Genomic DNA, 22,973 nt, shown 5'->3' on the forward strand with positions numbered 1-22,973 from the left:
TTGCTCACAGTCTTGTGACTTATTTATTACTCTGTACAGAATAACATCATCTGCGAAAAGCCTTATCTTTGATTCCACTTCTTTACACATATCACTGATATACAGTACATAAGAAAACATAAAGGTCCAATAATACTGCTTTGAGGAATTCCCCTCTTAATTATCATAGGGCAGATAAAGCTTCACCTACTCTAATTGTCTGAGTTCTGTTTTCTAGAAATATAGCCACCCATTCAGTCGCTTTTTTTTTCTAGTCCAATTGCACTAATTTTGGCCAGTAGTCTCCCATGATCTACCCTATCAAATGCCTTAGATAGGTCAATCACGATACAGTCCATTTGACCTCCTGAATCCAGGATATCTGCTACAGTTTGCTGGAATCCTCCAAGTTGAGCTTCAGTGGAATAATCTTTCCTAAACCCAAACTGACTTCTATCAAACTAGTTTTTAGTTTTGAAAACATGTCTAATATAATCAGAAAGAATTATTTCCCAAAGCGATGCATGTCAAACTGACTGGCCTGTAATTTTCAGCTTTATGTCTATCACCTTTTCCTTTAAACACAGGGGCTACTATAGCAACTCTCCATTCATTTGGTATAGCTTCTTCATGCAAACAATAACCAAATAACTACTTCACATAAGGTACTATATTCCAACCCATTATCTTTAGTATATCCCCAGAAATCTTATCAATTCCAGCTGCTTTTCTAGTTTTCAAGTTTTGTATCTTACTGTAAATGTCATTGTTATCATGGTAAATTTTAATACCTCTTTGGTATTGGTCACCTCCTCTGTCTCTACATTATCCTTTAAACCAACCATCTTTACATACTGCTGACTGAATACTTCTGCTTTTTGAATATCCTCACATACACACTCGCCTTGTTCGTTAATGACTCCTGGAATTTCCTTCTTGGAACCTGAAACTGCCTTAAAGTACCTAAACATACTCTTCCATTTTTTCACTAAAATTTGTATGACTGCCCATCATGCTTGTCATCATGCTATCCTTTGCTGACTTCTTTGCTAAATTCAGTTTCCTAGTAAGTTCCTTCAATTTCTCCATACTTCCACAGCCATTTCTAATTCTATTTCTTTCCATCCTGCACCTTCTTCTTAGTCTGTTTACTTCTCTGTTATAATATAGTAGATCTTTACCATTCCTTACCACATTTAAAGATACAAACCTGTTCTCACATTCCTCAACAATTGTTTTAAACCCATCTCAGGGTCTGTTAAAAATTTTTATTTACCGTTTTCCACCTATCATAGTTACTTTTTTGAAACTCCCTCATGCCTGTTTTATCAGCCATATGGTACTGCCTAATAGTCCTAATTTTAATATCTTCCTTTCTTGCACATTTATTTTTAGCTACGACAAAAACAGCTTCGTGATCACTAATATCATCTATTACTTCGGTTTCTCTATAGAGCTCATCTGGTTTTAACAGCACCCCATCCAGAATATTCTTCCCTCTAGTTGGTTCCATCACTTTCTGAATCAGCTGCCCTTCCCATATTAACTTATTTGCCATTGACCATAAAGGGAAAAGACAAAGAATTTTTGTGGAACTACTGGATAGAGCCAGACGTGATTCCACATATCCTACAAAGGTTATTGCTGAGGATGAAAGTTGGTGTTACCAGTATGAACCCGCACACGAAGCATCAAAGTGCAGAATGTCAGAATCATGGATCACCAGCCTCGGGGGAGAAAAAAAAAAAAAAAAAGTCAATCTTTGAGAATAAAGCCAATGTTGAGCGCATTCTTTGACAGTAAAGGGTTAGTTCACCCTGCCCTGATTTGTGGCAGTCACAGGACTGGTTCATACTGCATGACAATGCAAGACCTCACACTGCTTTATCTGTTATTGAGTATCTGGCCAGACATTCTGTCACTGTCGTCCCACATCCACCACATTGGCCCAACCTCTCACCTTGCGATTTTTTCTTGTTTCTGCAAGTGAAATGCTACTGAAAGGAGAGCTTCATCAAGATATCACAGACATCCAACGGGCTGTGACACATGAGCTTACAAGCATCACAATTTATAATTTGCCTGCTTGCTTCCAAGGCCTCCATAAATGCTGGCAATTGTGTATAGATATCCAAGGGGACTACTTCGACAGGAGCTAAGCTCATTTACTTGGTAAGTGTAACTTTTCTATTTTTTACGACCTCAGTACTGGAACTTTTCTGACATGGGTTGTAATTTGTAAAATGTGCCTTGAAAACCTACGACAGTGGAGCCATGGGAAATGTAAGAGCCTTCCATTCGGGATATGGATAGTTTTGCGCGAGCCCCGGAACCATACCATACTTTTGCCTATGTACAGTAGCTGGATTTAATAAGAAAAACAAGTGTACCTGAATTTAAAGTTGGGGATAAGACCTGTTTCTTATGGACATCCCTCATTACTGCTTCTCTCCTAATTTCAAAAGTATTCATGAATTAACAATGATTTGAACTGTGTCATACAATAAACAAATTTAAAAATAAAAGAAATACTTGCTTCTTCTTAAATTGTTTTTCAATAACTGGTAAAGAAAGAAAGAAAGAAAGAAAGCTCTTTTGATATTAAATATATCAAATATTTTCCTCACAAGATTTGGTATATTACTATATGTCTTATAGCTGCAAAGTGACTTCATGAATCATGAATCATTAGATTTTTGTCATAATTAAATACTGCTTTTGTTTTTTTTTTTGTTTTTTTTAATCTTAGAGGACAAAATTCCCAACATCCGGCTTGGCCTAGTAGCATTGATACCGAAACTGAAAGCAATGTTACGCTTACCAACTGATCGTCAGCTTCTTCTCGCTATGGAATCATGTGTGCGGAGATTGTTGCTGGATGAGAAGGATCGTGATGTAGTTTCACTTCTTAATGTTGTGATTCATCAGCTTGATAAAATTGAAGTTAAAATGGAGACGGTAAGTCTCTATAGTACTTTGTTTTATAAAATATTTGGATTTCTCTGTTTTCGTATTTTCCTATTCTTCCTTTTTGTTCCGTTTGGTAGCAAGCTACGAGTGGTATGACTCCTGAAGATCTCCTAGACCAGCAGAAAGTAGAGGAAGAAAATAAATTGTGTACTTCAAAATATGATCCAAGCCGAAAGAAAGTAGATCCAAAAAAAAGTAGGTATATTTTTGGTAGTTTGAACTTAACTAAGGTTTAGTAATGGAAATAGTACCTTTTTCTATCATTTTTGTTAACCATTTTATGGTATTAGCACCTCCAGTTACTGGCTCAACAGTTGGCACTGCTATGAAATCTCCTGTTATACCACCATCATCATCAGCCATAGGAGGAGTTCCTAGACGACCATCTGTTGGCTATACAAGTACCAACTCAAGAGATGCAGTACGCAGGTGAATTGAAATAATACTTTTTATTTTTGGCATTACTACTATTTGTGTTCATTTAAGTTTGTTTCTGTTTAATGTTAACCGTTAAGTTGGACAAGAAATGTCGTTACTGCAATAGGCCTTCTGTCAGCTGTGGTCATTAATATTTAAATGAGTGGGACCCATTGCTAACATAATTCCACAAATTGCCTCTGACGTCTTGCATAATAAATTATAACTTCTCCAAATACGATATTCAAATTTTTTAGCTCTTTGTAACTTGCTTAACACAACTATTAACATCTGAAGGGCATTAACTAAAGAAAATTAAACATACAGCTATTTACTGGAGTGCAACTAAAAATTATTCTCCCCTTTTACAGTCAAATTCAACAAACATATTAACTAAACTTGAAATAAAATTTGGCACCACTGTAATATGCTATACAGAAATAAATTAATAATTGAGTTAATCGTAGCACGAGTACTCTTCTCCCAGGGCGACAATGATGTGCTGTCGATATTCCAAAAACGAATGAGGGTAGCATGCCAGATTTTCACTCCACCAATAAAAGTTGCTATAAGTTTAACACTAGAACGGCCGAACTTTCCTCATACCTATAAAGGCCGCAGGCGGTCATTTTGACCGCTGCCTTTTAGTGACATATATCTAGAATCCAGGATCTGGGAAACATGCAAATGTTGATTTTTAAAATTTTAAAACAACATAGTTAACAATTGGGTAGTATTGTGTACAGATCAATCCATTGTTAAATATTAATAATTGTTTATATTATCTCACTTCTAATAGGTAACAATGAAATATTTTGGCCGATTTGCTACTGAACACCTTTGTAAAAACTTATGATAAACATAACAGTCTTTATTTGTTTACAAGCCTATTTAGGCACTTGACAAGTAATTTATGCAAGTTATTATCTTACATGAATATTTTCAACAGACTACTTTTTTGCACGAAGAACATGTGTCAGAAGTTTTGTTCGGTTTACAATTGGAGTTCACTTGACATTTTCGTCGCTTACGACTGGCACATTGGACCCGAGTCTGAGGCTCAGGCTGAAGTGTAGGGAGTTTACTCAACCGGGATCTTGTCTTCACAAAATCAGATCTTAGTTCTTGTATTACTTCAAGAATATAATCATGTCGAGGGATTCTCTGTCTCGTAACTTCCTTGTAGATTACCCACGAATTTATTGCTGCTAGATCAAGTACGTTCTAAAATACGTTCACAGGCCACCTCCGGCATCCAGCCCTAGTGGTGTATTTACGCGCCATTTGATCAGCTACATCCACCCCATACTTAGTTCCGTTATGAAATTCAGTAGTAGCCTACTAGGCAGCTTCTTGTTATCTTCACTGACTTGAACGCTCGGGTGTAGAGTGTTATGGGATCCCCCTGTTTTCACTAACACTATGGCAAAAAACAGGTTGAAATAAATTATAAGGTATTTGTACTTTGATCTCCGTAAAACTAGATCCACTCGTTTGCAGACAGATATATTTGCTTTGGCGTCTGCTATTTGGAATAGATTTATTGAAAATTGTTGTGCATGCTATGAACCAGGAGCGAATATCGCAGTTGATGAACAACTTTTCCCCAGCAAAGCTCGGTGCAGGTTCACCTAGTATATGGCCAACAAGCCAGATACATTTCCCATAAAATTCTGGCTACTGGTAGACATTGATTCTAAGTATGTGTGCAATGGATTTGCTTACCTTGGGAAAGAGAAAATGCGACCTGCCAATGAGTCACTGCCTGAAAATATTGTCATGAAACTTATCGACCCATACCTCTCGAAAGGATGTAACGTGGTCCACTGATAACTTCTTTATATAGGTGGAGTTGGCTGAGAGACTGAAGAAAACTAGCATTGTTCGATCAATCAATGGAGTGAGGAAGGAAATCTCGCAGTCAATCAAAGCACTACCTATGAATCTGTGAGAGACTGTAGTACTTCAGAAAGAAGATCACTCTACTCTCACAGTATATCAAGGAAAAGTGAACAAGAATGTGATTCTGATAAAGAAGACCACATCTGATTTATGGCTAGACTAGTAAGTTTATAAACTCCATGGGCGTATAACAAAGCAATAAAAGCATCTAATTCTTCCAGAGAAATAGACCAGTTGTTGTCCATTGTCTGTCTATGAGCTTTGGTCTCTGTGCACATCTTTATAATTATGCTTCAACATGGATGTGTCAGTGAATAAAGGCCAGGCACTAACCTTGCTATTAGTCTCTACGTTACGCTTAGCGTGAAAAGTAGGCCCTGCTGCCTCTTTCAGTACATTCTGAACAGCCATCCTTCCAGGGGGTTACCACTACTGTCGATAACAGTCCAAATAGTTGTTCCATCCTTACCACATAACTGATCCCCTGGTGTAAATGAAGAAGACTTTACCAGTTCATGACCTCTCCCACCTTATCCCCTTCCTCTGAGAACAGGTGGCCCGCTGCTAAGAGAACATCCTCTGCTTCAAGATTGATCACGGATGGTTGAAGGAGTAACTTAGTCTATTGTAGGTGTGAAGTCCACTGTGTGAATGTTTTCATTAGCCGAATAACTATCACTATCCGTCATATTACCGCACTGTTGAGGTATAAAATCCTCATCTTCGCATTTGATTCGTCTTCTCCTAGCTTTTCAAGTTCTGCTAATAATTGAACAGGAGTAAGTTTTTGCCACCGAGCCATTATTACGCACAATACTACACAAGGGACAGGCACTAACTCGTCCACACACGACCACTGCTATAGGCAAACTATTCAGTTACATCATACGCCCCTATAGCGCCACTTGTAAATATATCACAGGAAGCAAGCAGTGATCAGAATAGAGCTCTCCGTATCAAGGAAGTGAAGCGGTCAAAATGACCGCTTATGGCCTTCCTAGGTATAATGGGCAATATCAGTGTTCCCTTATCATCTACAGATGAAATTTTTGGAGTGAATGTACATAATCCTAAAAGATTAAAAGTCACGAAAGCACAACCTCGTGCTAAAAAAATTACGAGCGTGGAAATACCTTGAAATTCGCTAACGGTCAAAATGACCGCTCTGGCCGTTCTAGTGTTAACTATTAAATTTACCGAGAATTAACTATCATCAAAATATTCTAACAGGAATCTTAATATGCAAGTACATTTCTTTTTTCCTCATTTCACAAACAGGCAGTATTTTCTTATATACATATAAATGATGATCATAATAATTATAATAATAAATATAATATATATCGTCGCCATAAGACCTATCTGTGTCGGTGCGACGTAAAGCAAATAGCAGACAAAAATAATAATAATAATTATTATTATTATTATAATAATAATTATAATTTTGTGTGGCTATTTCTAGCCGGGTGCAGCCCTTGTAAGGCAGACCCTTTAATGAGGATGGGCAGTATCTGCCATGTGTAGGGAACTGCATGTTATTGTGATAGAGGATAGTGTTATGTGTGGTGTTTGAGTTGCAGGGATGTTGGGGACAGCACAAACACCCAGTCCCTGATCCAAGGGAATTAACCATTTAAGGTTAAAATCTCTGACCCGGCCGGGAATCGAACCCGAGACCCTCTGCAGCAAAGGCCAGCACGCTAACCATTTAGCCATGGAGCTGGACCATGTAAATGATATGAGTAAAGAAATGGAATCAGAGATAAGGCTTTTTGCAGATTATGTTATTCTGTATAGAGTAATAAATAAGTTACAAAATAGTGAGCAAATGCAAAATAACCTCGACAATGTTGTGAGATGGACAGCAGGCAATGGTATGATGATAAACAGGGTAAAAAGTCAGGATGTGAGTTTCACTAATAGGAAAAATCCTCTCATTTTTAATTACTGCGTTGAGAGGGTGAAAGTTCCTTATGGGAATCACTGTAAGTAGTGAGGTGTTAAAATAAGGAAAGATCATTGGGGTAATCACATAAACAGGATTGTAAATAAAGCGTACAGATCTCTGCACATGGTTATGAGGCTATTTAGGGGTTGTAGTAAGGATATAAAGTGGAGGACATATAAGTGTCTGGTAAGACTCCACTAGAGTATGGTTCCAGTATATGGGACCCTCACCAGGATTACTCGATTCGAGAACTGGAAAACATCCAGCGGAAAGCAACTTGATTTGTTCTGGGTGATTTCAGACAAAATAGTGGCTTTAACGAAAATGTTGCAATGTTTGTGCTGGGAAGACTTGGGAGAAAGGAGACAAGCTGCTCGACTAAATGGCATGTGATATAGATGTTGATTCTCACAGGGAACCTAAAATATTTGTCCCGAATGAGTAATTTTTTTTTTTTTTTTTTGAGATGGCGTAAAATGGCATTATTAGACAATAAATTTGAGTGGTGTTTTTAAAAGTAGGAAAGATCACAATATGAAGACAAAGTTGGAATTCAAGAGGACAAATTGGGGCAAATATTCGTATATAAGAAGGGGAATCAGGGATTGGAATAATTTACCAAGGGATGTTCAATAAATTTCCAAATTCTTTGCAGTTATTTAAGAAAAGACCAGGAAAACAATAGATAGGGAATCTGCCGCTTGGCGACTGCCCTAAATGTAGATCAGTGGTGATTGATTGATTGATTGATTGATTGATTGATTGATTGATTGATTGATTGATTGATTGATTGATTGATTGATTGATTGATTGATTGATCAGTCCTCCCCCCTCTTCACTTTAAATGTATACACTGCACATACATCATATGGTAATATCCCTTATAACAGATCCAAACACATCTAACTTTCACTCAACATTCTGACGAGTAACAACAAGGTGCCACAATCTATAGAAGTTGGTTTGTTGTTCCTCCACATCTTCAAGACATCACCATCCAGGAACCACTGCACCCAGTTTGAAGAGGTTTTGGATAGGTTTGACCAAAAAACCTTTGGGGTAAGAATGAAGATCCATTGAGAAAGAAAGTTGTAGTGGATTATATTATGAAGAAGCTTAGGGGATGGCTAGAACTACAAATATAACAAAATGCTTACAATTTTATTAAATAATTTAGAAAATACATTGCCTAGAAAAAACAGAAATCAATAAATTCACTTGATCTTGAGCTGAATGCCACTGATCCGCGAGTAGCCTTTTAATAATACATTGGCGGAAAAAAAAATCCAAACACCATGACGGAAGTGCGATAACAGGTATAACTTGAAAACAGTGTTTTTTTCTCACCCATGGGTAACTAGTGCAGATATCGAGCTCGAATTATTATGGTTATTATTTTTATTTTACGACCGTGATTATTACTATTATTTTACGATTATGGTTATTATTACTTGTATGTATAGTCGTGAAGTGATGTACATTCATTTAGTATTAGTATTATCATTACCGAGCTCGATAGCTGCAGTTGCTTAAGTGCGGCCAGTATCCAGTATTCGGGAGATAGTAGGCTCGAACCCCACTGTCGGCAGCCCTGAAAATGGTTTTCCGTGGTTTCCCATTTTCACACCAGGCAAATGCTGGGGCTGTACCTTAATTAAGGCCACGGCCGCTTCCTTCCCACTCCTAGCTCTTTTTCCTGTCCTATCGTCGCCATAAGACCTATCTGTAAATTATAATTTATTCTTATCTGTATATAATTTGTAATCCATAATTGTAAAACACATTGTAACTTCCAGAATGGTAATAGGCACGAGAACGATTGAGAATATTCTGTACATTGTTATCTGTGTATTAGACACTCTAGAATTTTCATGAAGATATTTTTTGTAATGTAACTTTCTAGAAGCCTGGCCAGGCACCTATATAAAGAGATGATCTAGATGTTGAAGTTAGTTATTGAGAGTTTCTGTTAAGAGAGTTATAGTTTAGTAGAACATGTGTTGTGCTTAGGCTGACATGCCGATGTAGGCAGTCGGTAGTCATCTGTTCCAACTGTGTTCCAAGGTTGCAACCTCTATGTGCTGTGTTATTCAGTTGTTTTAAAATGGCAGCTTGGTCATGGGAGTGTTTTGTCTGTGCCAACAGAGATTTAAGGTTATGTGTGTGGTTAATTTGTAAATACGTTGAAATAAAATAATTGTAACAACTGACAGCATCTCGTATGCGTCTTTGTGGATATGTTAACCATGAAATAAGGAATGTAGAATACAGAAATTTTGGCAATAAATAACATATTTAATTGATTAAAGGTACAAGGCTACAGGTTAATATCTGCGCAAGAAAAGCCATTGCAAATATGCCCTGCTGGTCCATTAATAACCGGTGTAATCACCTGTCTGTTGAATGCAGGCATGCAAATGTGCATGCGTTTTGTCATACAGATGCCAGATGTCAGCTTATGGCATGGAGTTCCATATGCCTTTTGCACTTGTTCGGTCAATACAGGGACGGTTAATGTCAGTTGTTGATGACGGTGGAGTTGTCATCTAAAGATGTCCCATACATGTTCGATTGGAGACAGATAAGGGGATCAAGCAGGCCAAGGCAGTATGTCGACACTCTGTAGAGCACGTTGGGTTACAATAGCGGCATGGGGGCGTGCATTATCCTGTTGAAAAATGCCTCCAGGAATGCTGTTCCTGAATTGCAGCACAACTGTCAAATCACCAGACGGACATGCTCCTCTGGAGTCAGAGTGCATGAGATAACCGCGAGAATGCTCCTGCTGTCATAGGAAATTGCTCCTCAGTCCAGAACTCCCAGTGTAGGCCCAGTGTGTTGACGCCACAGACAGGTGGAATGCAGGCACTCACCTGGCTTCCTCCTAGCCAACACATGGCCATCACTGGCAGCAGGGCAGAACTGGCTTTCACCGGAAAACACAACAGACTTCCACTCCATCCTCCAATGAGCTCTCGCTTGACACCACTAAAGTTGCAGACGGCGGTGGTTTGGGGTAAGTGGAATACATGCCGCAGGGCGTGTGGCTCGGAGCTGTCCTTCAAGTAACCAGTTTTGAACAGTTTGTTGTGTCGCTGTGGTGCCAACTGCTGCTTGAATTGCTGCTGCAGATGCAGTCCGCTGCGCCACAGCCATACATCTCTTGGTGGTGCTGCATGGAGACGTCCAGAGCCCAGTCTTCTTGCGAGTGTACCTTCTCATGACCACTGCTGCCAGCACGCATGCACGGTGGAGACATTCCTGCCAAGTCGTTCTGCAATAGGGTAGAAGGAAAATCCACCTTCAGGTAGCTCTATTATACAGCCTCGTTCAATCACAGTGAGCTGTTGATACTGGCCTCTTTTGTCGTCACAAAGGTATTCTTTACCCACTCACAGTCACTCCATCCGATCTCATCGGTAAGTAACGCTTTCGCACAGTACAGCCCGTATTTAAAGCAAACCTGATGTGCAACGTCATTGGACCACTACTAGCACCACACTAATGTGATTTGTGAGAAATTCGAATCAACGTCATCTTTCAGATGTATAAACACGCCAACCAATGTTCGTTAATCTAGCAAAACCCCTTCTTGGTGTTTGGATATTTTTTCCGCTGGTGTATAAGACCGAAGTCTGACATTAAAAAGAAACACTAAACATTAAATATACCAAAATTTGGCTAATGAAAATTACAGCAAACAATAAAACAGACGTTTGACTCAAAAGGCAACATTAAGTTGCAAAAGTTGACATTAAATTTAAACAGTATGTTTGCAAAGACAGAGGTTAAGTACAAGAGGCTACTTTGGGTTGCAAAAGTTAACATTAAATTTAAGCCATATGTTGGCAAAGACAGAAGATAAATACAAGAGGCGACATTAGACACAGCCTCCATCACATTAACCTATATATATAGTATGAAGAACATGTAATACAGTATTGTGAGAAAACTGCAATACTAACATCTATGTATTATACATCAAAAGAAAGGTCTCTATCTCTGGATTACTAGAAAAATGTTATTTATTTCATTGTCCTTTATGTGCATAAAATAGTAATTTATTCAAATAATATGATGATTAGGTCATTGCAATTCACCGGTAGATGTCTCATGCTGATCTTTCTATGCAATTCCAATAGAGGACTCTGTGAAAGTTGTCTATGCAGATCTTTCTATCGTTAGTCTGATAGATGGCTCTATGAAATCAAGTTATTACCAGAATATTAGTTGTTGCACCATATTGGTTCTAATAAGTGAGAAACAGAATTATATTCATTTCAGAATATTCTATTTCATAAAGTCCTTTATTATGAAACTTACATTGAATTATTCATTGTAGGATTATTAAATGAAATCTGTGTGCACTGCCAAGCACAACATTTTGCTGCTGAAATGGTAAATGGACATTTTAATTTGTATTACCGCGATGGTTTGGCTTATCTTCCACAACCTCAAGTAAACAACTTACTTAAAGGTATGGTGCTACATGATACTGATTTCATGAACCATATAAGGCAGTATAATGTCCTTTGCATCCTTCTCTGCTAACCGTAGCCACATTCCGGGATTAGGTCCTTACTGTTTTTAAGATTCAGAGGATGATTCATAGGTACATTTCAGATTTACTGCATACTGAAAATTGCCGAGCATTATATGGCCAGCTTTATATGATAGATTTATGTCTTGTAAACAGAATTCATTGTGAAAATTCTATAAATTGCCAGGGTTCAAAATTCCTGTATATATATATATATATATAGATATATATATATATATATATATCTATATATATATATATAGATAGATAGATAGATAGATAGATAGTTACAACACAAGTGGAAGTTTAAAGGCAAATAAATGGCCTTGTGGTGTTCAGAATATTTTCCGTTACTTTTCTCACGCTTCCTTTATCATTAGTTTCATTTTTAGTCTTTGTTCACAGCTATTACTGTGACAGACCACTAGTATAAGCATAAACACAACAGGAAAACGGCAAAGTGCCAATAAATGATTTTAATACAGTCTTGTTAAAAGTCCTTTAAATCATCAAGTTTTGAGGAATTTATTGCCACTAGAACTCTTTATGATTCTTTTAAATTAAAAGTCTTCTGAAATATAAGCGTAGGTACAAACCCATTTGTAGTTGTCCAAAGAAATGGGCTTCCCATCTTGATGAGCAGTTTTTACTTCAAGAATTGAGAATTCCATAAGTCCTTGGCTGTTACAGATAAATGTCCTAGGCAACTGTAATGCAGAGAAAACAACATGCCTCTAGCGAAGTGCAGATTGTCAGTGCTGGGTGGTATATTGGGTAGACAGCATACTGTTGGTCAAAGTAAGTAGGTCTGAGAAGAGAAGTTTTGTGGTTCTACTTAGCAAGAGCAACATGAGCCAAGAAGAGAGCCCTTTTATGTGAGTAGGCTAGGCAAAGGACATATAAAAAAGTAGAACTGAAGAAAGAGTAAAGACTAGAGTTGCATAACAGAAGTAGGAAAAAACAAACAATTCTGAAAAAATCAAACTAGGCCTTAAAAGAATACCTGTATAGAAGTTTAAATAAATAATCATTGAAATGAATGTAAATAGTATTAAATAATGTAGCCAGTCAGAACAGGAGGAGAAGAAAAGAAAGCATGGAAGGATACATTACATCATCCGGAACCAATAGCTAATGAAGTTGCGATTGACAAAACGGTGTGATGTTGTAAGAAATAACCAATAAGAAAATGAAGTAATTATAACATGAGTAAGACATGATTGCCAAGCAGACAGGCTAGGCAATAAAGTGTGAGCCACGAACAAGAGACGTCACGTCAAAAGCAACTTCTAAAGGATTATTGAAGTGAAGGAAGACAATCCCTGAAACACAAGTAATAACTTTAAATTTTGATTAAAGGTATTGTAATAAATATGTATCAAATCTAAGTAGGAAAGAAAAATTTAGGAAAATTAACGAAGGTTAGCGAAAAATATTAAAACTTCCAGAATCTTCGTGGAAACACAAACTTATTTTACTAACGTATGTACAGTGTTGGAGGAGGAGTGGTGGAAAGACCGAAGAAAGTAGAGAGGAACCATATTTGCCCCTACCCGGCTACAGCTGGATAAAGGGAAATGATGATGATGATGATGATATACAGATTTCAGACGACCAAGCCTCTGATTGATGATTTAGAAAGTATGAGATCACTGTCCCTTTTTAACCACATGTTGTTGTTGTTGTTGTGGTGTTGTTTTTGTTTGAGTCATCAATCTGTAGACTGGTTTGATGTAGTTTCCATGCCACCCTATCCTGTGCTAACCTTTTCATTTCTACATATGTACTACATACTGTATCTGCTTATTGTATTCTTACCTTGGTCTACCCCTGGGTGTCGTAAGATGTGTCCTATCATTCTATCTCTTCTTCTGGTCAAATTTTGCCAAATTATTCTCCTCACCAATTCGATTCAGTATCTCTTTATTCGTGATTCAATCTACCCACCTTACCTTCAGCATTCTTGTGTAACACCACATTTCTAAAGCTTCTATTCTCTTTCTTTCTGAGTTAGTTATCGTCCATGTTTCACTTTCATACAATGCCATGCCCCAGAAATGTTTTCGTTACCCATTGGAACCTTAATAATTATTCCACCTGCAGGGACAGAAAACTCTGTTTTTGAGAATTATGCAGTAACTTGGTTTATTGAGAATTATTAAAAAATGTACATTTTTAGAAAGCTGCTTTCAATACAGATCAATACCCAAAATATGTTCAGTAACTGTTTTTCAGTCTTCAGTTGTCAGTCACCATTTTTTGAAACAGCTCTCTAGATGAAGTGGCATGCCAATTTTTCACATAGCCACTTAACTTGACCTTAATTTATGAGCCTTGCACACTTTGCAGGACCTGGAAGGGTGCTTTTTCCTTTCCGTTGGAAGGATAGTAACTGGAAAATATTCTGGTACTTGTTCCTGATGAAAAATCATTGTCATCACTTTTTAGCTACTTCATGATGTCTTCATCACCACCAGCCATATTTTTTTTTTACTAGAAGTGCAGGCAGATTGCATTTTGTCTTTTTATACAGCAGTCTGTGAACTTAGTATGGTGCATTTTATTTAGAAGATTCCCTAAACTTCAAGGAGTGATCTGTATGTGTTGCAAGATCCATCTCTTGCAATTAACTTGAACTACTAGTGTTTATAAGTTAGTACGGAATTGTTCTGTATATTGGCAATTGGTCCAAAATGGCAGCATACGGAATGGTTCTATAAGCCGGTGCTAATGAGTTAATTCCTATATCAGTGTTCGAAATGAGCAAATTTATTTTTTTAGAAAGGTCTTCCTTGCTTGTGCTTGTCTGCATTTTATGTCCGCCTTACTTCTGCCATCATTAGTTATTTTACTACCCAAGTAACAATATTAATCTACTTTCTAATATTTCCTGCATCACCTGTCTTTGTTCGACTGCACTCCATTACTTTTGTTTTGGACGTCTTTATTTTCATCTTGAACTCCTCCAAGGCTCTGTCCATATCATTAATCAGTTTCTCCAGATCTTCTGTAGACTCAGATAAAATAACAGTATCATAAGCAAATCTCAGAGTTTTGATTTCCTCTCCTCGGATTGTGATTCTCTTTCCAAATTTCTCTTTGATTTCTTTTACTGCCTATTCTATGTAGATATTGAACATAACTTATAATTTATCATTCTGTCAAAACATGAAATGTAACATAACATATCTGTAAAAAAGTGTTCATTAACCAAGTTGACACTAAAAATGAATGGCTTCCTTCTTAACAAATTTTGTCATGTATTCAGAACACATCAAAAAGTTATTTACATTTCAAAAAATGAAACTACAGAAGTATAATTTATAACTGTTAGGTTCTTCAGTCTGTTGAAACTAATTTATGAATAAATAAATTTAGAAACTACCTGAAAAAAAGATGACGACTCCAAATAATATATAGCCTAGTGCACTCTCTGGATATCCTTAACCCCTCAGCGTCGCAGCCATTTTAGGAGCTTCTTATTCCGCGGCCGGATGAGATTTCAACTTCGCGCGACTGAAATACATTGATTCACTTAAAGCGTTACTACAAGTATAAGAGTAGCCCGATATTCACGAAATTTTCAATTCCTTATGATAGAACTATGTACATGCAGATAATGACATAATTGTTTCACATTATCTTAGTAATTTAGTTTCATGTGATAGAGTTCGAAGCACTCTTCGAGATAGAGACCCACGTCACACTCTTGGCAGCAGTACACCGACGTTGTTTTTTTTGCCGTGTTTTGAACACACGATACAACGTCTCTGAGGTTTGTATTTCTCACCCTTGGGTGATAATTTCATGATAAAATGTCTCTCCTGCAACCTTGGAACTGTATTATCTGATGCGCGCCGGCCTTGAATATTTCGTTCCCCGGCCGAGCGAGCTTATTTTGTAAACAAACCTTCCTCCATCTGAACCCGATAAGATAAGCCTAACTGCTCAGTGTTTGTCCCTGTGACTTGTCTGGATATTATTAGAGAATTTAGGAACCCGAATTCACTGTTGATAATTTCCCTTTGGCATGTATAATTATCAATATTCTCCTACACAAAATTCCCAAGTACTGATTCCTCCTCATCGTCACTCTCATCATTTACCACTCCATCCGCCACAGCCGCATCATTTATTTCATTATCACTGCTGCTAATACTGTTACTACTAGTTCCGACTAAACTTTCATCTGAATTATACAATATTTCAAGCACATTACTGTCAGTCAAACTACGGGTGAGCGCGGTGCGTCACACAGACTGATGAAGCTGCAGCGAGACCCTAAGCAGCAGGACACTGAATGAGGGGAAAAACATGCGTGACGAAACAACCCAACTCGATACATATTTCAGATAAAAGTTCGAGACATTTTCTTTCAAGCAAGATATATACTATGAACAACTAGTTCTCGTATCGTATGACAGAAAGCAGCACTAGCTGATGCCTACACAGAGCGCTCGTGGAGAGTTACGAAAATATTACAAGCCGAGAAATAAAGACAATATAATAAATAATTCGCACTCTCAGTGTATAAAAGTAGCAAAGAACATCACGCGAAAAGACAAACTTCTCAGATCATCATTTCTTTATTTTATTACGTTGGAAAAAATTAAGCAAACAGGATTTAAAAAAGCAGAGATTACTAGTTCTCAGACATACTTGACAAATATTTACCCTTGCAAAAACAACTGCATTTTAACAATCTTCATTCTTATTTTACAACACTGATAAACCCCAACATTTCTTCTTGGGAACAAAACAATTTGCAAATCTATAACTCCAAAACTCTTCGCGCTATAGCCGTAAATGCGAAACCATGTATGGGTCTATACCACGTATAGAGGTCGGTGGCTACGGAAGAAAAGAGGGTCTATACAACGTATAGAGGTCGGCGCTGAGGGGTTAAACTTGGATACTGAATTTCAGGAAATTCTGTCAAGTCCAGGTGTGATATTCAAACATCCAGACAGATAGACAACAATTAAACTGAACCTGGCTTCACATATCACGAAATACTAAAGTATAAGCCATTATAAATATTTTGCATAATTTCACTATTGCAAAAAATCACCACCCCTACTTATTGGCCATAACTGCAGTGAAAAAAAATTCTTGTCAACTAACATTAGACTTCACCTTGTATTGTGTTTGCCTATTAACCTGAAGCCTTAGAATTTTATATGTGGAAAAAATCAAGTTCTTGGTGCCTATATTAGGCTACAGAAATACTGAATTGAATAGTTTCTAGTAACTCACTTGTTTATTATTAGAATCCAGATTTCTTAGCACTAACAGGTTAGAATACAAACTTGAAGGGCACCTGTCTGTAAAGACCACAGTAAAGTTGTCGAAAATTGTTATTTTTGCCATCATGATTTGGACAGAAATAGTTATTCTAGGTGGACAAAAATTACCATGTGCAATGAATCAACATTGAATATTGTTATTAGCTTATTAGTTACTGGTAAATTTTTTATGACAGTTTATTTGTTGCAATGTTTTTTAAGACTGCACATTCACTTCAAGCTGTCAGAAGGGTAAACTCAGAAACTACTCATGCGACATAAATTATATTTTTACACCTACTACACACGGCATGTAGGTACAAAGTAGACTACAATCATGATATTTGGTAAAATAGTTCTTTTTGTAAGAACGTTTCAAATATTGCTAATCAAATTTTTATAAATTTTGTTGAATATCTTATGGCTGAGTTTTTTAAAATAAATAATGAAATAATAATGTCCCGCTCACTACTTGTTTTATAGTTTTCAAAGATGTGAGGTGCCGGAATTTAGTCCCACAGGAGTTCTTTTACACGCCAGTAAATTTACCAACATGAGGCTGAGGTATTAGAGCACCTTCAAATACCACCAGACTGAGCCAGGATTGAAACTCATAAGTTGTATAAATAAAGAGCTGTATTAATGATTGTAATTCATTGTTAAGATAATTGCACATAAAAACAGTTTGCCTAATTTCATTGGTCTATCATTAATGGTTACTGAAATATTGGACTTATAATTTTACAAGGTAGCAATTCAAAGTAAAAATATATTTTTTAGAATACATATTTGACTCTCTCTGTAACCATTAATGATAGACAAATTAAATTTGTCACATTGTTTTAATATGCAAGTATCTTAAAATTGGTCTAAATCAAGATTGTAGCTTTTTATTTATGAAAATAAGGGTGATAAAATATTTGACAGAATTTATGAATATTTGAATAACAATATTTTAACTTTCCTCACAAAAAAGTTATTTTATCTAATATCATGATTATAATCTACTTTGTAGCTAAATAATGTGGGTAGTGGGAGTAAAAATATCATGTGATGAGTAGCCTGAATTTTCAACAATGATTATTGTTTTTTAATTGTTTATTGAAGTAAATTTTAGACAATGAGGTCCGCAACCTCACCATTAGCACTTATTGTTTCGTTTCTGTCTGTATCATTTATTTTATTTTCTTAATTTTAGCACACTTTTTGGATTTTTCTCAGTAACTTATTTATTGCTCCATCTAGTGATGTAAATATTGTATATTGTTATTGTTTTTATTTCCGTCATGTCTCTTTTGTTTTTTCTTTTGTTCCTTCATTATGTTTTTAGCACATTTTTAGCTTGTATTATGTAGATTACTTTAACGTCCCCTGCCCCCCCCCTTATTTTACTGAAGATGGCTCAAATGAGTCAAAACATGTTTGAATTTTATTGCTCCATCTAATGATGGAATTATGATTTGTATTGAATTAGGAGGAAACATTTCATTTTTCCTTTGTAAAATCAATTGTCAAATGAATCAACTGTGTAAGTTTCAGTGTCTCTTTTAATTCCTTTGCGACAATGTGTAGTATAGAATACTAATGCTTTTCAAGTCGTATAAAGATAGGCACATGAAGAGGAATGCATAATAAGATGAACACAATGACAATGACAGGTCACCGTAGAAAGGGAGTGTAATTGAAAGAGAAGATGAGGACAAACATGAAAATAAAAAAGGACAAGGGCAATCTCCACATCTTTATGCACGGTTGCCATCTTCAAATAGATGGGCACTCTCTTCATCAATCCCTGTTCTTCTACAACATTTCTTCTTAGCCTCCTGACAAGCTCATTTCTACTTCCCGGCTTCATCAGGAGGGCAGACATAAACTTGCAATTGAGGGCCCATCTTAACAGATTTTCAGGCTTGATAAGAAGAAAGCTGGATAAATAAAACAAATAGGAAGAAACATTAAGTGAATATGAATACAGGTAGTAAAATAGGAACAGAGGACAAACACAAAAGAGAAAAGGATCCTAGTGGAATAACATTATTTGAAAGGAACAAACAAGCATCAGATTAATAAGTTATATAAAGTCAGGAACATGAATAGGAACACATAATAGGACGAACACTATGACAGATCAGAAGAGGGAGTAATAGAAAGGAAAAGGACACACATGAAAACACAAATAGACAATGACAGTCTCCACATCTTCATACAGTGCCATCTTCGAATAAATGGGCTCTCTCCTCAGGGATCGAGCTATGTGAGGTGTCTATCGAGTTGCAGGCTTTTACAAAGTCTAAAAATGTCAGTTTTGTGTCCTTTCCTATCCTGAGTCTGTGTTCTGTGATTCTCTTGAGTCCAAAGATCTGTTCTATGCAGTTTCTCCCTTTCTGGAAACTACCCCGGTATTCTCCTAAGGTCGATTCAAGCTGTGCTTCCACTCTATTCAGCAATAATCTCGAGAGTATCTTGTACCCAGTGTTGAGCAGTGAGATACCTCTGTAGTTATCCAGTACTCTTTTGTCTCATTTCTTATGTACTGGTATAATTATGACTTCTTTCCAGTCGCTAGGTATCTTCTATCCAGATGTCCATTATTCTGTACATGATTTCTTCTATTGCAGAACCACCCCCATTTGATCTCGGCGCATATACCATCATTACCTGCCACTTTGTTGTTCTTGAGATTCTTGATTGCTTTCACAACTTCTGTTCTGGTGGGTGCTCGTCCTTGGTTGATGTCTCTGCTGTACTGTAGTGTCATACTCCCTGTGGGTGCTTCTTTGTTCAGTAGATCTTTGAAATATCTTGCCGTTTCCTCGGATACGTCTTTTTCACGTATTTTCAACTCGCCATCTTGTCCTTTCACAAAAGTTTCTTTCGCCTCATAACCCTTTATCGTGCGCTTCATCTCCTTAAAGAAGGATCATGATTTGTTTTTCTTAAACACATGATCAGCTTCTTCCAGCCTCTCATTCCACCTTTTCCTTCTGCCATTCTTGATCATCTTAGCAACCATCCTTCTCGCTGTCTCGAATGTTGACAGGTCCTCTTCCTTCCTGGTAGTCTGCCACCGTACCCACATCGTGCTTCTGTACTCTACCTCCTCTTCACATTCTTCTGTCCACCATTCATGCTTCCTCCTCTTGTTATTAGTGGCCAATCGTTTGGATTCTTCTCTAACCTTGTCCTTTAAGTTTTCCCATTTACTCTCTACTGTCAGGTTCTTCATGTATTGATCTCTGTTTTTCTTCAGCAGTTCTCTGTCAATCTGGTGTGACTTTGTGTTCGTGTTTCTCATAGTTCTGTTTGGTACCCATCTACATTTGATTTCAGTAAGATAGTGGTCAGACTCCATTCTGCTGTTTTTCCTGACTTTGGTGTTCATGATCTCCGCATGGTTTTTGTCTCGGATCGCAATGTGGTCTATCTGCCTTTCACCAATTCTGTTGCCCGGACTTACCCAGGTTGTCTTTTTACTCGCCTTGGCTTTATAGTGTGTGGTCATGATTCTCACTTGTGTGTTTTGCACAAGTTTGCAAGCCTTTCTCTATTCTTATTTCTCCTCTTGTGCACATGGTAAGTACTTACATGGCCTTTGAATCTCCTTTCAGTGCCTAGCTGTGCATTGAAAACCCCCAGCAAGATCATGACACTTCTCTTGTTTGCTTCCGTTACTACCTTATCCAGTGCATTCCAGAAGTTCTCTGTCCCTGCCTTGTCTTTTTTGTTCTTATCATTTGTGGGGGCATGTGCATTGACAAGTGAATAAGTTTTATTGCCAATTTTCATCATCAAGTATGACAGTCTCTCATTCACACCCCTCCAGTCAATGATACTACTCAAGAAGCTTCGGTCTACTGTAAATGCTGTACCAAACATAAACGGCTGTTGCTTCATCCTGATACCCAGTTTTCCCTTCAGTATTACAAATCCTTCTGATTCCACCGTATTTTCATCTCTGAATCTTGTTTCTTGTAGAGCCAGTATGCCGATCCCATGTTCTCTCATTGCATCTAGGACTTGTTTCAATTTCCCCACTCTGATCATGGTTTGTATGTTGATGATTCCTAATTTAAAGGTTCTCTTGGATCTGAGCTTTGGTGTCCAGCGTATTGAGGACGTTAAGGTATTGGGGAGCTCCGACTCTCCCTCCGCACACGATGCAGGTTCCCCAGAATCCGACAATCTGCTTGCATCGACCAAGGTTGACAGAGGATTAGCCCGCTGGGGTAAAGTAGTAATTATCATGAGCTCCATGGTTACTTCACAAGCCAAAGTATTAAGCTAGGCTACCGCAGTATCGGTAGCATTGTTACAACTGAGGTAATGAGCCACAGAGGGCATTTTATACCTTCTGCCAGGATAATGTTCACCCTACTTGGTCGGGGCTGGGAGTAGGCATTTCCGCCATACCCTCCAATAGCTATGGTTTTCCCACTAATACTCGGGTGGCTGACTGCAGTGGTTTCCCACTGGGCGATGGGGCGCCACATTCCTATGCCTGGACCTTTATGTTTTCTTATATATATAAATAATATGAGTAAAGAACTGGGATCAGAGATAAGGCTTTTTGCGGATGATGTTATTCTGTATAGAGTAATGAATGTTACAAGATGGTGAGAATCTGCAAAAAGACTTTGTCAGTGGTGTGAGACAGACAGCAGGCAATGGTATGATGATAACAAACAGGGTTAAAAGTCAGGTTGTGAATTTTGCTAATAAGAAAAGTCCTCTCAGTTTTAATTACTGTTTTGATGGGGTGAGAGTTCCTTATGGAGATTGTTGTAAGTACCTAGGTGTTAATTGAAGGAAAGATCTTCATTGGGGTAATCACATAAACAGTATTGTAAATAAAGAGTACAGATCTCTGCACATAGTTATAAAGGTATTTAGGGGTTACAGTAAGGATGTAAAGGAGAGGGCCTATAAGTGTCTGGTCCCCAACAAGAATATGGTTCCAGTGTATGGGACCCTCATCAGGATTATGTGATTCAAGAACTGGAAAAAATATCCAAAGAAAGGTAGCTTGATTTGTTTTGGGTGATTTCCAACAAAATAGTAGCGTTATGAAAATGTTATAAAGTTTGCGCTTGGAAGACTTGGGAGAAGGAGACGAGCTGCTTGACTGATTGGTATGTTATAGAAATCAATTCCCATAGGGAACCTGAAATATTTGTCCCAAATGATGGCCTAGCAAGCATCAATTTTTGAAAAAGAGACAAATCTCCCATAGTGTATTGGCAATGGCTGTGGCTCTAAGTAGCCTACGCAGTGGCCTCCACGGTATGCACTAGCCATGCGTCTTGGTAGGTGTGCTAGTTACCAACTAATGAGCTCAAATTGGTACTCAAAATTTGTACTTGGAATCTCCTTTAAAAATAAAGGAACACATATTTTTTTTGTTTTTGGAAAATCCATTTAAGGAGGTAAAAAGGGCTGAAAAAGTGGTTGAATTATATTTATGAGGATACTTATATCTCAAAAACCTGAAGACGTTACAGGCGTGAAAATTGGTATTTGGATTCTCCTTTAAAAGTAAAGAAAAACATTTTTTTGTTTGTGGAAAATCAACTTAATGGGGGTAGGGGGTGAAAAGGACTGAAAAATGGGTTGAATCCTTTAATGGCGTTCCTCATATCTCCAAAACTGAAGATGTTACGGACGTTAAAATTGGTATTTGGAATCTCCTTTAAAAATAAAGAAAAATGTATCTTTTTATTTTTGGAAAATCCAATTGGGGGCGGGGTCAGGTGGAAAAGAAATGAAGGAGTTGAATTATTTTTATGGCGATACATATATCTCAGAAACTGAAGATGTTACAGACGTGAAAATTGGTATTTGTAATCTCCTTGAAAAATAAATACTTTTTTTTTTTTTTTTTTTTTTTTACTTGAGAGAGGACTGTTTCTCACGTGCAGAGTTCTATATCGCATGT

The 22,973-nt window shown here is 37.3% G+C and overlaps 1 protein-coding gene across 1 annotated transcript in view; it reads left to right on the top strand.

Moving 5' to 3' along the window:
* The window catches only part of LOC136871708 (uncharacterized), a 245,700-nt gene that overhangs the window by 127,700 nt on the left and 95,027 nt on the right, over positions 1-22,973 (top strand). Inside the window, exons 11-13 of the mRNA XM_068227141.1 lie at positions 2,729-2,937; positions 3,027-3,144; positions 3,240-3,378. Of these exons, the coding sequence (XP_068083242.1) occupies positions 2,729-2,937; positions 3,027-3,144; positions 3,240-3,378 (466 nt within the window). The remainder of the gene's footprint in view (positions 1-2,728; positions 2,938-3,026; positions 3,145-3,239; positions 3,379-22,973) is intronic.

Source organism: Anabrus simplex, chromosome 1 (assembly GCF_040414725.1).
Source record: "Anabrus simplex isolate iqAnaSimp1 chromosome 1, ASM4041472v1, whole genome shotgun sequence".
Lineage (NCBI taxonomy): Eukaryota > Metazoa > Arthropoda > Insecta > Orthoptera > Tettigoniidae > Anabrus > Anabrus simplex.